The 16,275-nt window shown below is 52.9% G+C and overlaps 1 protein-coding gene across 8 annotated transcripts in view; it reads left to right on the forward strand.

Moving 5' to 3' along the window:
• The window catches only part of MEGF6 (multiple EGF like domains 6), a 109,341-nt gene that overhangs the window by 80,964 nt on the left and 12,102 nt on the right, over window positions 1-16,275 (forward strand). For 7 of the 8 annotated variants that reach the window (XM_064470505.1, XM_064470508.1, XM_064470507.1 and 4 more), the window contains 16 exons: window positions 1,476-1,613; window positions 3,480-3,602; window positions 4,434-4,556; window positions 5,713-5,880; window positions 6,128-6,259; window positions 6,368-6,496; window positions 8,285-8,413; window positions 8,576-8,710; window positions 9,072-9,206; window positions 11,644-11,769; window positions 12,839-12,970; window positions 13,403-13,531; window positions 13,964-14,095; window positions 14,502-14,630; window positions 15,214-15,342; window positions 15,832-15,960. In XM_064470505.1, the coding sequence (XP_064326575.1) occupies window positions 1,476-1,613; window positions 3,480-3,602; window positions 4,434-4,556; window positions 5,713-5,880; window positions 6,128-6,259; window positions 6,368-6,496; window positions 8,285-8,413; window positions 8,576-8,710; window positions 9,072-9,206; window positions 11,644-11,769; window positions 12,839-12,970; window positions 13,403-13,531; window positions 13,964-14,095; window positions 14,502-14,630; window positions 15,214-15,342; window positions 15,832-15,960 (2,118 nt within the window). The remainder of the gene's footprint in view (window positions 1-1,475; window positions 1,614-3,479; window positions 3,603-4,433; window positions 4,557-5,712; window positions 5,881-6,127; window positions 6,260-6,367; window positions 6,497-8,284; window positions 8,414-8,575; window positions 8,711-9,071; window positions 9,207-11,643; window positions 11,770-12,838; window positions 12,971-13,402; window positions 13,532-13,963; window positions 14,096-14,501; window positions 14,631-15,213; window positions 15,343-15,831; window positions 15,961-16,275) is intronic. The other variant, XM_064470506.1, reaches the window with a different exon arrangement.

Consider the following 16,275-nt stretch of genomic DNA (forward strand, 5'->3'; position numbering starts at 1 on the left):
TAGCGGCCCCCTTTCAGACCCAAGCCCCCATGGCAGTCCCAGTGCTGGCAGCTGGTGTTACTGGAAGCTGTGATGCTCCACCTGTGCAGCTCTCACTGGGAGCCTGCCAAGGGTATGAGGGTAAGGCTTTGCAGACCGTAAATGGATCTTGAAAGGCAAACTGACAGCAATGAGAGGAACTAGACTGATGACACACTATTCAAGAGCCTAAGCAAGTACACACCTTTCTTCCTAGGAACACAGAGTAGGAAGCCAGGTCTATGCCCAATAAATCTTAGCTACCTCCTCAACTAGCGCTGTGCCTATGCAGCAGGGAAGATTACCCTTTATGGCCTCAGCTAACTGGCGCACAGGTGACAAAACGCTGGTGTTATTGCTGTTCAAGCCCTGGTTTTCCAGGTAAGCCCCTGGTAAAGAGATGCCAGCCCTGGGGGGTCACTGTTGACAGCAGGGACAGCAGAAGCACAAGCCCCCGTCGTGTTCCGATGTGGCTCCTCCAGCTGTGACTCTTTGCCATAACCATTGACAACACATCTCCTTTGGGGCCAGCTATAGAATTAACTAGCCTTCTAGTATAAAAAGTGTTTCTCCCTGCCCCTTCTAGCACGTTTCTTTTACACAGAACCCTGGCTGTTCTTGCATTAATGAGAAAAGGAAAGACAGAGGGACTATGTTCATGTTGTGAAATCTGGAAGATAGTCTTCCACCATGGCACCGCTCTTGGTTTTGACGCACACAGATCCATTGGGAAGCACCAAGCTCCCCTTCTTTCATCCTCCTTGGGTCTGAACACACTAAAAACCCAAAAAATGTTCTTGAAGGCAGAAATTGTTTCCCTGAGCTTCAGGACTGAGTCAAAGCTTCATGGTACAAGTTCCTTTTAGTTTAAGAAAGCTTAATTAACTAGACTGAAGTTTACATAAACTTTGCCAAGCTAAGATGATATATGGCTGCTATTGATGTTTGCGCCTACCATTTTTAACATGTCAGAAACTAACATTTCTAGCTGTAGGCATCTGGATGTTCCCACAGTTAGCTGTATTCTGCTGCTCCCATTCCTAGCTGGCATCAGAACAGCTCCGTACTGACGAGGACCGAGCCAACTTTTGGTTGGCAGCACATACTGCAGCTTGTCAGGAACAGGAGCAGTTTCGTCTACGGTCTGGTTCATCTCAGAGATTGTCCAGAGCCTGCTCCACAGCCTGTCCCTAAGAGGCTACATGGGGTGTTGCCTGGGATCCATTGGTTTATTTTTATACATCCCTTCCCAGCCCAGCGGTGGCCTTTGTGCAGAACTATTTTCATCCTTTCCCCACTGCAGATCACTCTTCTGCTCAGCAGGGCTGTGCACACAAAAGCGCACACGCGGGGAGCTCAGCTGGCGGCTGCCGTGTGGGCGCCTGCTCGAGCGCAGCACCGCGGGAGTACAGCCGTGCGGCGCACGCGGCAGGATCCTAACGGTGTGCCTTTTCCAGGGATAGAAATGGAGATCGTGAACAGCTGCGAAGCCAACAATGGTGGCTGTTCCCATATGTGCCACCACACCAGCTCTGGCCCAGTCTGTACCTGTAATTTTGGCTATCGGCTTGAAGAGGACCAGAAGACATGCACTGGTAAGGCAAGGGAAAGGTACACATCTTGTTTTTACAAGCACTTCTCAGGTAATGACGAGGATCTCTCTACGTTAGTGCTATGTGTTTATGCAGAACAAACAGGTTAACGAGGCTAGAAACAGATGCAAAATAAAAGGAAATTAGCTATTGCTCTACTTGAAGACATCCTCACACCTCCACTCAGACCTACTTGGACAGCAGACATTGGCTCCAGAACTGGTTAGATTTTCCCTGCTGAAACTGATCTAAGGCAGCATTGGCAGATACAGACGCACATCTCGGATGCCTGTAAGCCTACGTCGAGAAGGGATGTTACTCAGAATGTACCATCTTGCCTGTTATCTCAAAGGAAGCAGCAGTGTAATTCGAGTGAGTGAGTGATGTGGGTGAGTCACTAGCTGCAAGCCAAGTGTGCTTCAGCCCCATCCGGCTCTATAAAGCATGTGTTAATGGACAGGTGAGGGCGAGATGCACCTCAAGCTCTGTAAATGCTATGAAGTGGAGGCATGCTCTTTATATTGCATTACTCTGAGCCCCTTGCAGCAAATAACAGTCACAAACCCACCGTGGTGCTCACGAGCCAGCCGCTTCCCGCACCGCTGTGTTGGGCTGTGGTTTACTCCTGCGCTCACGATGGGGCCGTGGCTCCAACTTGCACAGCGAGGCTGGGTGGGTGTTTCCATCCTTCAGAGGCTCCAAAGCTGTAGGAAGTCCTGGTGCCCTTCCTGCAGGTTAGTTGGAGTGTCTATGCCTCGGTGCATTGAGGCACTTGCACCTAAAGACTTCTCTTTCCATAAAACCAGCAAATAGGTGGTTGCTAACAAAGGGAACAGTGTTTAGGGATGCAAAACAGTACTTACGTATTTCCGCATGGTGTAGAATTGCGGTTCGCATTACTCAGGAAATAATTCTTGAATTTGTTTCTTCTTTGTCCAGTACCACCTTCTCCCTGCAGTTCTCGGGGAGCCTGTCTGTCAGGACATCTGTTAGGAACAGATATTCTCCTTCGCAGGCTGCCACAGGCACCCACAGTTACTTGTGCGAAGGGGAGCGATTCCTCTGCCAGAGAGGAACCCAAAAGCCCCAGGACATTTTCTTTCCTCTGTGGCTCTGAGGAAGCTGTAGGAGCTGTTTCCATACGATAACATGACATGGGAAGCAAAAAAGCCAGGCCCTGAACTGAAGTCTACTCTGAAAGATCATTCCTTTGCATACTGCAAAGCCCAGGACACTTTCTGTAGCCCAGCAGTGCTATTTGTTTTCCTACCAGACACCCCCTTGGTCCAGCCTCCTCTGGTGGTAGGGGGATGCTTCACAAGCCCCACTACTACATTGGCACCACGGTAATTCCACTTCATAGTGGAAAATGAAGGTCCCATTCAAGGGGCTTGAACCTGAAAGGTGCAGGAGCTCTGCTTTCTCTGGGTTATCCAGGTCCACCCTGCAGAGACCTCACTCTGAGACCCTCTGAAGGAACCATGCAGTTCTCTCCCGTCTCTGTACTCGACATCAGTACTTGTAACGGGGTAAATCCAAAAGCAAGACTCAGCGTTATGGTTGGAATCACCCCCTATTTGGAAGCACACAAAACCTTTAAGACCAATCTTGAACCGAAAACCACGGTTAACTTCCCACAGGCCTCTAGGATTCAGGATTCCTCCCTTGGCTGGGGAACACATTGCCAAGGATGCTCTGTTAACATAAAGCTCACTTATTTCAGAGGAAAGCAAGAATGCTAGCTCAGCATTTGGCAGTCAGATCAGTAACAGCTTACCAGAACTAGTCACGGAGCGATTTTAACAAGTACTGTCACCACTGCAAAGCTAGATGTGTATTAACATCCAGTGCCCTTTGTTTTTTATTTAGATATCAATGAATGTGACAATGGTTCTCACTGTTGTCAGCAAGACTGTTACAATTATCCTGGAGGCTACGAGTGTGCCTGCTACGCTGGATACAGGCTCAGCACAGATGGCTGTGGGTGTGATGGTAAGCAGAAACATCTAGCTGGACTCCCAAAGTAAACCAGCAGCGCTGGGGTCCTCAGCCCTGCGGCGCGGCGAGGGACACACACGGAACGGGTTCCTCTGCTTCTGCTTTTCCGTATGTTGTCAGCCCCCTCAGTTTGCTTACTGGCAGCTCAGCTGTTCTAACCCGTACACTAGCCCAGCACAACTGAAGAGTAGTATGGGGCTCTTGAACACACGGGATTCAGATCAGGATATCTCAAAGCGAGTTGCTCCAGGTCTGACCTGGAGCGATTCACAGAAGTCATTTTATGTTCAACCCCAGAGGCCAATATCGCCCATCATTTTCACCCAAGGGATACAGGCAAATAAAAGTGTCTGTGTAAAATACAGCTAAGACGGTGACTAACACAAGCTTTTAATAAAGAGAACAAGAAATTGTCCTACCTGGTTGTGAACAGCCACGCATTTCTTCCAGTCTGCCCCAGCCCATAGCAGTTTTACCGTCAGCTCTCTGAGTCGCCTCAGCATAAAGAATTTGGGGCTTTTTTCCTCCTAATGAGTCGTTCTCCCTACCAAAGCTCTCCAATAGCATTCCACAGGCAAAACCCCAAGTTTACCCACCTGTTTCCACACAATTAGCGACAAATATGAGCTGAAACCCAGCACATGGTACTCGGAAACCCAGGGCTCCCTGAGTCACAGTCTCACTCAATTTTTGGAGTCAGATGGCTTTGCATAATTACCAGAGGGGATGCTATCAGCCTACTCGCTGATCCATGGACAGGTCCGTGGCCCCTGTCCTGTACAGGGGGCCTGCTGCCATTACACTGGAGTATCCCCTGTTTTTTAGATGTGGATGAGTGCTCTTCAAATAACGGCGGATGTGAACACGCGTGCCAGAACCAGCCAGGCTCTTTCCAGTGCAGCTGTGAGATTGGATACAAACTGGAGGAAGACCGAAGGAGCTGCGCCTGTAAGTGCAACGTCCCTGCCGCTGCCCGGCGGAGCGGCAGGCTGCTCCCCGCGCCCCGGCACAGCCTCCCCTGCCGCCGCCGGCCGAGCCAGCGCCGGCGCAGCCGGAGCTTCTCAGCCCTGCGCGCCCTCCTCCAGCTTCCTCGCGGCACTTGCGGCTGTTAGCGGTGGAAATGACTCACACCACCAGTGGAGAGCTTTCCCCTGATGGGACCAGCCCTATTTCGGCCATGTTACACAGCACTTTCCAGAGGAGCGCAGGGGATTTTGGCACAGCTACACTTACACCGGCCTGCAGGGATGACTCCGCATTAAGCACAGAACCAGAACCCTTTCCACAGGCACCAGCCTCTACAGTTTTTCCTTATAAGAAATAATGGATTCTTTTTTTAAGCAGTAGTGTCTTTACCCCACGACCAAACACAGTATTACCCACCTCACTCGCGCGGTAGGGCAGGCAGCACCCCACTCGCTTCGGCCAACAACCCCCGGCAGCATTGCCAGGTCCCTGGGAGGGCTTCCTGAGGTCTGGACACAGAAGAGCAGCACTTGGTGCCCCCCAGCTCTGGCAAAATACCTGAGCCTCCTCTGGCCCGGTGGCTTTTGTAGGCTCTGCAGCCCCTGTCCCGCTCCCAAGTGTGCCTGTGCTTAGCTTGATTGCCCGGCTTTTAACCCTTGCCTGCCTGCGAGGGGAGGGAACCTGTAGCTGTACCTGGTACATGGTAGATATTCTTTCCAAAAGGAGGACCAAGCTGAAAGGCATTGCTTAATTCTGTTATATGGGCGGACTTGTTTAATCCAGAAAAGAACTAACTTCCCTGAAAGCTCAAAGAAGCTCTGGTCAGAAAAACAGGAGGGCAAAGGCGATGGGGTGAGCGCGAGCTCCGTTCTGTGAGAAGCCAGAGCTGTGGGTCAAGGTTAAGATCAAAGCTTCTCCCATAGACCTTGAAGTCACTTAGCTGGCCCGTGCCCATTCTAGCCAAAACAAACATGCAATAGGTGTCAATATAGAGATCAGCGGGGCAAACCGAGCCAAATCAGGTGCCCCAAGCCCGTGCAGATATTTCTGGTTTCCCTTTCTTACCGGCAGAGGTTCTGCTTTACCACGCGCCTCTCGGAGAACTCTGACGTTGTCGTCTCTGTGACTGCTTCCCTAGCTATAGAGGACCCTGTGGAAGCTCTGGACGGTCAGCGCCCTGCGATCCGCCCAATCCCTCATGTTGCAATCCTGCGAGATGAACTTACCCAGCTCTTTAATGATGACTACGAAGAAGACGAGGAAGAGATGGAAGCAAGAGGAGAGCACACGCTTTCAGAAAAATTCGGTGGGCATTTTGCAGCGCTGGTAAATGGCATACTTTGCTTGGAAGTCTTCAGAGTTAATCGCGCATGCTGGGTGTATTAGTGTTTGGTGAGCATACCCATGAGTTCGCCAAGTACCTTTCTGTGTTGCAACACAGATGCACTTAGCTTTGCCGCAGCCTGTACACAGGGGGTTTCTCTGCCCAAACTCTCCGAGATGCTGCGGCAGCCTTGGGGAGGGCTTTTCACCTGCCGCGCCTCTCGTTGCAGTCTGCCTGGAGCACACGTTCGGCCCCGACTGCAGCCTGACCTGCGAGGACTGTCAGAACGGAGGCATGTGCAACGCAGAGGAGACGGGCTGCGACTGCCCGGCAGGCTGGACCGGCATCCTCTGTAACCAGAGTGAGTGATGCTGGAGGGCAGCGGGCGAGAAGGCGCTTCTTGTCCCTGCTCTGGGATGCACGGTGGCCGCGGCAGCCGCCTGAGCCTCACCTCCGTCTCTCGCCCCAGCTTGCCCGGCCGGCACCTTCGGGAGGAACTGCAGCCTGGCCTGCCTCTGCCAGAACGGCGGCACCTGCGACCCCGCCACGGGCGCCTGCCGCTGCCCGCCCGGCGTGGCCGGCGAGCTCTGCCAAGACGGTAAGCTCGCGGCTCTCCGTCGCCCGCCTCGCACCGCAGCGAGGGCGATCCCCTTCCCTCTGGCCGCAGCCCGCCGCGAGGTGCGGGGCCTGGCGGGGTGCGGCGTGCCGCGGCTCACTGCGAGAAGGCAGGATGGCCCCTCTGCAGGGCCCTGACATCAGGCACAGGACGCTGGGGCCTCCCTTGCGGTTTTCTTTTCTCCCTAAAACATTTTCCTATAAGGAAATAGAAACAGCGAGTTGCGAGTGATGCTCCCCGGCCTGCGGAGGTAGCTCCTTTCTGTGTCTCTTGAGGTGTTCGCACAGCATTTGCCATAATTTGATAAATGGCTGTTACAGCCATCTCTGATGCCGCTTTTTGATGTTCCGCTTGTGCTTCTCTGAAGCCTTAAAATGTTTTCCACAGACTGCATTACACTGCTCCCTTTGTAGCTGTTCACTGAAAGCATCTTTCAGCTCTTCTGTTGAACCATCCCAGTGTGAGTGGCTCTAACGCATCCCTGCTCCCTGTGACAGGGTCACTTTGTAGCTGGGTCACCTAGTCTTGCATGGAAAAATGTATTTTTAATGAGGAAAAGGCAGTAAAGGGGATTCTTCACCCACAAAACAGTGCTCCAGGTAGTATGCGTTGTCTTTGCACAGGAAGACCCTTGCAGTCCCTGTTGACTGCTCAGCAGTGATGTGGGCAGCCATCTATATTTCTCTGAGCATTCAATGGTGGACGCAGAAAAGAATGCCAAAACTGATGTTCAATGGCAAATTTACAGAACTGTGGGGTATTTTCCACTGAAAAAAAACCCCAAAGCATTGAAAAGCTGTGACAACAGTAGTTACCCAAAGTACTGCAAAAGGAGGTGTCACTTGCAGTAGGTGTTTGTTCTCCCAAAGAGTTAAAACCTGGGGGATCATCTAAAAATACAAAAAGAGTGAGTCAATAAGAGATTCAGACCCAATGACTTCAGACAAATGGTTAGGAGCATCTGGGAACTATTAGTGAAGGGGGAGATGAAGCAGAATGCAAATGAATGCAAGAGATACCCTGACCTTTCCTTTCTGTAGGAAGGAGGTGATTGAGGGGTACAGAGCAAAGACAGGAAGGTAAGATTAAAATAAACACTGAGGAACTGCTCTGTTGCCCCAGGGTGGCATTTCCTTTGCTTAAACTCTCTGCTGTCCTTATCACACGGGAGAAGGCATGTGCTGCCTGGACAGATGCTGGCCGGAGCTTTCTGCTGACACGGCCTGTCTGCCATGTGCTTCCAATATTAAGATCTTTAGGACAACAGAGAAAGAACAGTAATTTCATTCCCTTAATAGTGCAAATGTCCCTGTTACTTATCAATAGGAACGGCCTCATGGATTACTTTCTCACGTATGAAAAAGATTGACTTCTCGGAGCCCTGCGGGGCAGATTTCTCGCACAGCCAGCCTTACCATTCCAATAAGGTCCAGCGCTGATGGCTGCCCTCGAGGGACCCTGCGTGGATGGAAAGTGGCAGCAAGGGAAATGCACTGTGCATGTCGGGAGTGCCGACTGCTGGAGCGATCTGATTTTGAGCTGATGCAGGGAATCTGATCACTCTTATCATTACCTTGTGTAGAGACACAAGCACATTCCCGGTCAGAAAACAAGCCAGCCTTCTTTTCCACACTCCCTGCGTCCTTTGCCTAGGTTCATTTCTGATGTTATACAGCTTTGAGTCTGATACGGTTTTCCTGTGGTCTGCTGGAAATAAAATGATGGGCCCAAATTGACTCATCTTCCCAGAAAATCTCTCTCTATTGCTAGGGTGCCCTAAAGGATTTTTTGGGAAACAATGCAGGAAAAAGTGCAACTGTGCCAACCGGGGTCGTTGCCATCGGATTTACGGAGCCTGTCTGTGCGATCCTGGCTTATATGGACGGTACTGCCATTTAGGTATGCCTGCCCTCCTCTTTTTTACGAGCTCTATATTATGCTTAGATCGCAGCCTTTCTAGGTACCACCCTGGGAAGGGCCAGCGCTGGGTGGCAAGGTTTCTGTCCCTTGCCGGGTGTCATTTGGCCTCGCGGGTCACTGACCAGTTCCCTCTGCATCCAGTTTGCCCGAAGTGGGCGTTCGGCCCCGGCTGCTCCGAAGAGTGCCGCTGCGTGCAGCAGAACACGCAGGACTGCGACAAGAGGGACGGCTCCTGCCAATGCAAACCCGGCTACCGCGGCCAGCACTGTGAGATGAGTGAGTTGCCGAGAAGAATGCGCGGAGCATCCCCCCTTCTCCTCTCGCAGCCTCTTTCCCCCAACCTATTTTCTTGGAGAAAACCCCAGCTCGCTTTCCACCCTCCTAAGACTGTCTCAGCTCTCGTTATCTAGACTGGGAATGAAACTTGCTGTCAGAGTCGGTCACGCTAAGTTAGCTCGCAGAACCGGCACGGTGGGCCGGAGTGCCGGACGGTGGGCCTCCTCCAGCCGGCTGCGCCCAGCCACCGGCTCGGGATGGCGCTGCCCGGTGCCCGCCGCTGCGAGCCGGGGCTGCCGCTCCTCCTGGGTCCGCTGAGTAATGCCAGATGTTCTTTCTTTTCAATTATGGTTGCTAACAGACTGCGACCCTGGCTATTACGGGGATGGCTGCAAGAAGAAATGTAGCTGCTCTCCAGAAGTGTCTTGCGACCATGTCACCGGAGAGTGCTGGAAAGAGTGTCCCCGAGGCTACCGCGGGGAGAGCTGCGATCAAGGTAAGGCAGGGGCCCCGCAGGCAGCTCTGAGCGTGCTGTGAACTCACCATTCCCCACGCATGCGACCTTCACAAAACAAGACAGGACTTCCCGAATCCCTCCTGCGCTCTCTCAGCCCCCTGAGCCCGCTGCAGCTGAGTTCATGAGTGAGATGTTGCCGTGGCTTTAGGGGACACAAGAGCTGCCATTTGCAGGTCTTTGTAAAGTGCCGCAATCCCTTTAAAGCAGGGAAGCAGGAATTCTCCTGCATAATGAGTCTTATTCAGAAAAGGAGAACAAGGTCTCACTTTATCCTGCCACTTGGGCATCTCTGCTTTTGTAGATGAAGGTGATAGATATCTAGTTATCTTTCCGCCGCCTTTGATGACTTTTTACTTCCAAGCAACCAGTGCCCAGCAGAAGCGTATCCCATTTTCCACTCTTCTCTAGTCCATATTGAAACTCTATTTGATCTGCAAGTGGAAAAGAAAACTTTATATTTCATTTACATTAGGATTTAAACTTCTGCCGGTGTATGAGCCTCCTAGAGCAATTTTCTGCGCTTCATAAAAAGGGCCAGTTGAGTAAGGTAACTAAACTGGAGAGCTCTGTGTGTGCAGGGTAACACTCAAGCTCTGAGGGCGCAGCTTTTCAAGATCCCAGGAGATAGTTGGGGTGTCAGAGAGCGTGACTTTCTTCCAACAAAGGTGTTTTGCCAGCCTCGAAGCCCATCAACGGTTGAAAAGCCAACCTCCTCCTCTTGTGAGTCGTCCCTGAATCACATTTCAACTGGTCAGATCCAACAGAAAAAGCAGGAAGCTGAACTCCTGAAGCCCGCACCTGAAGACATGCTGCATTAAGAGAAGACACGCTGCATCAAGAGGCTTGCGGTGCCCAGCATCTGAATCGTGATTCAAGCATCCTGGCAGTTTCTGCACTAACTTCTGTTTAACCAAGCACTCCGTCCACCCCAGCCAAGGGTTATAACTATTAACCCAATTAAGCTGCGAGCACGTGCTTATCTCGGGCAACACCACAACCCATAGAACGTAGCTGGTCTGTTGGCCAGAACAAAAGCTGCAGATGGTCACAGAAAGTTCCGATGCAAGCAAGTGCTAACAGAGCTGGATCGCGTTAGGAGGAGCGACGGGAGCAGCGTTTGCAGGGCTTGTGCCCCCTCGCAGGGGTCCCGGCAGCCCCGGAGCCCCCCGCACGCGGCGGGAGGCTGCTGCCTCCAGAGCCACGCGGCGCCTCGGCGGGCTGGGCACTTTCGGTCGGGATATTTTTAAAAAGAATAAGAAAGGAGCTCAAGCCTGTAGGGGGGAGTCACAGGAAATAACACAAATATTTGTATAGAAATAGTAGGCGCTTGGCTGTTGTTCGGATCTGGAAATTATTAAAGGGTGAAGACAAACATCTGCCATCAATTAGCAAAGAGGAGGAATAACAAAAACTCCACTGTGTCACTTGAAATCTACACACTGGTGTGCTTCTCCTCCGTGATTTGTGAATGCTGGTGTGCTTGCATCTGCCGAAGCCTTACGAAACATTGGCTTGGGTGAACAAAAGGGGCTGCGAGCGCGGAGCTTTTTTGGATTTAAGGATTTAGGGATCTTTGGATCTAAGGCCCTCAGTCTGCACATAATTAGCTGGCTGCTAAATTGTGTCACGGGTACAAAGAGCAAACCGAGCTTTCTGGTATCAGCAGTACCACCCTGGCATTCAGGGCAGAGGGAAGGAAAAGCGCTTACTCCTCCTGTGGATGGGGCTGCTCCTTCTTTATTGCTTTACAGCAACGTACCTGCTGCAAAGCTTGCTGCTTCTTAAAAGCCTGGCTTCCAGATTCCGGAGGCATTCAGCCAGGGCCGTAAAAAGCCTTCACAGCATCTTATAAAAGTCAAGGGACAGTGTGGGCTGGGGGGCTGTGAACGCGGGGCTCTGCACCCCAGCACAGAGCAAGCAGGGCGGCTCGGGTCACTGCCCGTGGGATGAGCACGTGTGTCGGAGGCAGAGCGTTCGCCACGCTGCCGGTGCTTGCAGCGGTGCTGCGGTACGGCCGGCTCCGGGGCTGCCCGGGGCACAGCGGCCAGGGAACGGGTTGTTTTACAGAGCTGCGTTCACGGTTTGGAGACTGGTTTGGCCTCAGCTGTTGGGCAGGTGATCGGTCTCTTCTCTATGAAGAAATACTCACGGAAAGTACAAGCAGCAGCAGAAGAGTGATACTTGAACAGGCAAACCAAGGTAGTGCTGTGAAAGGCTAGAGGCCCCCGCTGCAGGTGACCGGTGGGGATAACAGAGCGGTTGCATCCAAGCCCACGAGTGGGGTCTTCCTCTGCCTGCAGCGCGGGGACCTGTCACAGATGGGCTTTCCTTTGGTGCGTGGGGTCTGATCGGTAACGCGCTCTTGGAAAAGGCGTCTCAGGAGGGGGCAGTTTTCACACGGCTGTTTTTGACGCAGAGTGTCCGGAGGGGACGTTCGGGGCGGGCTGCCGGCAGTCCTGCTCCTGCGGGGGAGCGCCCTGCGACCGGACCACGGGGCAGTGCCTCTGCCTGCCAGGCTGGACGGGACACGACTGCGGCCAAGGTGAGGAGGCAACAGGAGCAAATGCGCCGAGGTAGGGATTTAGGCGTATAGCTGTTATTTTTCTTTTGCTAAAATTAGTTTTCAAAACATCTACTGCGATTAGAATCATCTTCTTGGAAAATTGGAAAAAATGCAGCTTTTGGTGGTAAATCTTAAACAATAGCCTCAGCTGGCTTAGCTCTGTTGTTGAAGCTGAGTGAAGTACAAGGAAGTAAACAGCATAAACAATAAAGATGAAGATATTTTTGGTTGCTGCAGTCCTTAACATAGGAAAGGATGCATATTGTTAATTGCCGTCACTGTATTACTTTTTAACTGCTGGAAAACTAGAGCATCCTAAATTAAAGACTTTTATATGATTATACAGTATTACAGCAGCTGGAAGATATTAAACATATATGTACAGATGCCCTGCTCCTAATAGTTTAACTGAGCAATAAAACCATACATGCACAGTGCTTACCACAGATTTTGAACTGACTTTTTTTCCAGGTCCTGGAGCAGCTTAGGAGCAGTTAAACCAGGGGGCTCTGAGCAACCTGATCTAGCTGAAGATGCCCCTGCTCACTGCAGGGGGGTTGGACTAGATGGACTCTAACGGTCCCTCCCAACCTAAACCATTCTATGATTCTATGATTTTGCCCCAGTTTTATCAGTTCTTAGCCTTTTGCTTCTCCTTCACAACTAAAAGCAGAGCTGGGAGTGCTGACTAATGTGCTGTCCAGCCGTGTGACAGCAGCTGCGAAGACCCTTTGCCAGCAGCACCATTTCCTAGCAAGAAGCTGGTGAACCCCCCCACAAGCAGATGCAAATCCAAAATTGACATGAAAACTGGCGTGAGAGCAGAATAGGACTTAGGGAAGGCTCACACGCTGTTTATAAAACAAACAAAGCAGCGTTGTCCTTGCTAGCAGCCATGTAGTGCCAAACCAAAGTCCATGTTTTGCATGAAGCACGGGCGTGACCAAGACAGGGGACCCATTGCCATGCACCAGAAAATAGTCGTTTCCCTCTTACGCCTCGGCTGTGATCCCGATGCCTGTGTGTGCTCTCTCTGCCCACGCTCCAGCTTGCCCTGACGGTCGCTGGGGCCTGGGCTGCCAGGAGATCTGTCCTGAGTGTGCGAACAACGCCAGCTGCGATCCCGCCACCGGAGCCTGCCTGTGTCCACCCGGTTACACCGGCCGTCGCTGCCAGGACGGTGAGTGCTGTCTGCTCTTGGGTCCCCCACGCCTGAATGCCTGTTTCCAGCTGGAATGAGGGTTATTTTGGTTGACCCGGAGTGCCTGCTGTAGTGAGCAGAGCAGCCAGCTATCGACCAGGCACCACCACGCTCAGCAGAGCAGGGCTTAGCACCGTGTATGCCTCACACTTGGGGGCACAGGCTCCCTCGAAGTCCCTCTAGTCCTATCGTCACAGTGGTAACTTCTGCATCAGCAGAAAGAGATGTAAAACCCTAAGGCCCTCGGCTCGTTCGGCCCAGAGCTGAGCACCCACACTTGCACAAGGAGCGTCGGTGCTGGCGGCAGCGCTGCAGAAGCCCGCTGCGGTACCCATCGGGTCTGCCAGGAGGAAAGCCCTTGCTGCGGTGTTACGGCAGCCGTTTGCACTTAGCACGTGTCTGCATTGGCAGTGTGTCCACCCGGCTGGTTTGGCCCAGACTGCCAGCTGAGCTGCAGCTGTGGGAACGCTGGACATTGCCATCCTGTGACGGGGACGTGCAGCTGCGCACCTGGCTGGACGGGGTATAACTGCCAGAGAGGTATTGTACCTGCTGTTTATGATCCGTTGCTCCTAGAAGACACTGACCCGTGCAAAGCTACGCTGTCGTTTGCATCATTGTCATCTTCGTGCTGTGCCTCTGCTGGAAAAAAATCTGTCTCTGAACTCCTTTAGGTTTCTCTGCTCTGTCCTGCGAGTGCCGCCGGGTGCCGCTTGCCTTTCTGTAGCAGGCTTCCTTGCAGAATGAATTCACCTCAAATATGTGCTAACGCAGCACCCGCTCTCGCTGTCCCCCTGGGTTTTCTGAGCACCGACAGCCACATTTGTCCTTCTGTCCAAGTGAGCAGTTGTAATCAAAGGAAATAACACCTTGAGGAGGAGGAGGCAGCGCTGTGCCCATGCCTTTGCTCACCGGAGAAGCTGAGCAAGTGGTGCCCGTGCCATTAAGGGTCCGTTCCCTCCTGTGTTTCAGCCTGCGATGCAGGTCGCTGGGGCCCCGACTGTGCTCACGCCTGCAACTGCAGCAACAGCGATGGGAGCTGCAGCGCGGAGACAGGGCAGTGCGTCTGCGAAGCTGGCTACACGGGCAGCCGCTGCGAAAGGAGTGAGTGCTGCCAGCGGGCCGCCCTGCTCGCCTCGAATCCCAGCCACGCGCTGTAGATTTGTTTTCCGGGGGAAAGGCGTCGGACAGGCAGACCAGGAGGCTCCTGCCTTCTCCCCATAAAGGAAGCCGTGGTGCTGATTTCTCCATCACTGCTCCTTGGTTCAGTCACAGAAGTTCAATCCCCGTGCCCTGTCTGTGACGTTGCCAGCCCAGTCCTGTCCTGAGGGTGGTTGGGTGATCTGGGTTCACATCTGTAAGGGGTAGGTGCAGCCCACTCATCATTATAAAAAAGCAGCTGCCAGATGCTGTTATTGCCATTCAGCGCCTGAGCTCCTGCCTTAGCAAAGCTTCCTGGGGATGCCGGGGAAGGACAGGCTCCTCAGTCTCATTTGCTTCTGCTTGCTAGAGTGCCCGGAGGGGTGGTTTGGGCAGAGCTGCCGGCACCAGTGTCAGTGCGACAACGGGGCTGCCTGTGACCACGTCAGCGGCGCCTGTACTTGCAGCCCGGGCTGGCGAGGAACCTTCTGTGAGCACGGTGAGTCCCTCTGCCTGGGGACCCAGCGCCGTCAGTGGCTCCCACGGACCGCGGCCTCCATGGCAGCGGGGTCTGCACTCCTTGTCTGGCTTCGCTATCCCATTACAGCAAAGAGAATCCCTCGGGATAGCGATGGGGAAACCGCGTGTCCGCAAGTCACTAAGTCTCTGGTTTTAATTCTGAAGGGAAAAAGTCTAGGAGAAAAAGACTAACAACATATAAACAAGGAGTAAGCGCACAGCGGCCTCGGTCGCCCACACGTGCACACACATTGCACGCAGGGTCTTGGAGCGGCATCTCCACGGGGTCCCTGCGTGCGGGGCTCTGGCTCCCGCACCAGCCTGCTCGGTTGCTTGGCAGACAGAAACCTAGTGCCGTTGCTCTTCTGACGCGCTACAGCTTTGTCCTGTACCTTGAGCATCTGTAATGGACAGGCATCCAATATTCTGCTGCCCTGCTGGGGGGAGAGCCATTCACAGGTGGCTGTCACCCCAGCGCAGCATTATAGCGGCAAAAAAAGGCCACTGAGAGGCATCTTTCTGCATAGGCATTTTTGTGGGGATTTATCTTTTGTTTTCTGCAGCCTGTCCTGATGGGTTTTATGGGCTGGAGTGCCGGGAAGCCTGCAACTGCCTGAACGGCGCCCGCTGTGACCATACAACAGGCCAGTGCCGCTGCCCCCCGGGCTGGGACGGCCCCCGCTGCGGCCAGGGTAGGTGTTGCTGCAGCCTGGTGCGCACCCTCCGTGCCTGGGGATGGGATGGAGCGAGGCAGGAGCAGCCCTCCGCAGGGCACGCCGGAACCCTCTGGTTCAGGTGTCTGTTCCCCACGTGTGATTTTTCTCTGCGTGGAAGTTAATGCTGACAGAGAAGTATTTGGTTTCAGGCAGGGACTGGGGGGGTGCTTTGGCTGAGCATGTTGTTGTTGAATGTATGAGGGCTTGGGCATTCAGCAAAACAGTTTCCAAACAGATAAAATGATGTAACGCTGATGATAACAACAGTGTCTGCGTTTGGATATCAGCCACCTGTAGCACACAGCTGTTATTTCCCCATGGCACCATAAAAACCAACTTAAACAATGGTCCAAAGCAGCCACGCACCAGCGTTGGTTCCTCTCCCAGACGAGTGCATTTCGGATTCTGGCTGATGCAATTCAAACCTGCTGCCTAACAGTCATGCCTGCTTCTGCTCCCACAAAGCGTGCCAGGAGAACAGGTACGGCGAGAACTGCAGCCAGACATGCAACTGCTTCAATAATGCTACCTGCAACCACATCAGTGGCCGATGTCTCTGTGCAGCCGGGTGGACGGGACCCACGTGCCAGCAAGGTAACGCACCTTATCGTCGCTTCCCAACGCAGACTGCGGGCTTCCTCTGGCAGGATGCGTTAAAAATGCCATTTCTCAGGGTGGGTCGGAGTTTTCGATGGAGTAGCAACTACAAAAAGCCAAGTCAGTAAGACAGCAAGGCCAGATTGCAGCTAAGATGATAATTAGCTGTGCAGCACTTCCTGATTCATTCACAGCGAAGCCAAGAGGTTGCCTTCCCCAAGAGCACCAGAAATTGCACTGACTTGCAGTTTCCTAGTAGCACGTTGAGTAACAGCTTGACCGGCCACTGCACTGAGCATTCAGACACCAAGT

The sequence above is a fragment of the Phalacrocorax carbo genome, chromosome 20 (genome assembly GCF_963921805.1).
Source record: "Phalacrocorax carbo chromosome 20, bPhaCar2.1, whole genome shotgun sequence".
NCBI lineage: Eukaryota > Metazoa > Chordata > Aves > Suliformes > Phalacrocoracidae > Phalacrocorax > Phalacrocorax carbo.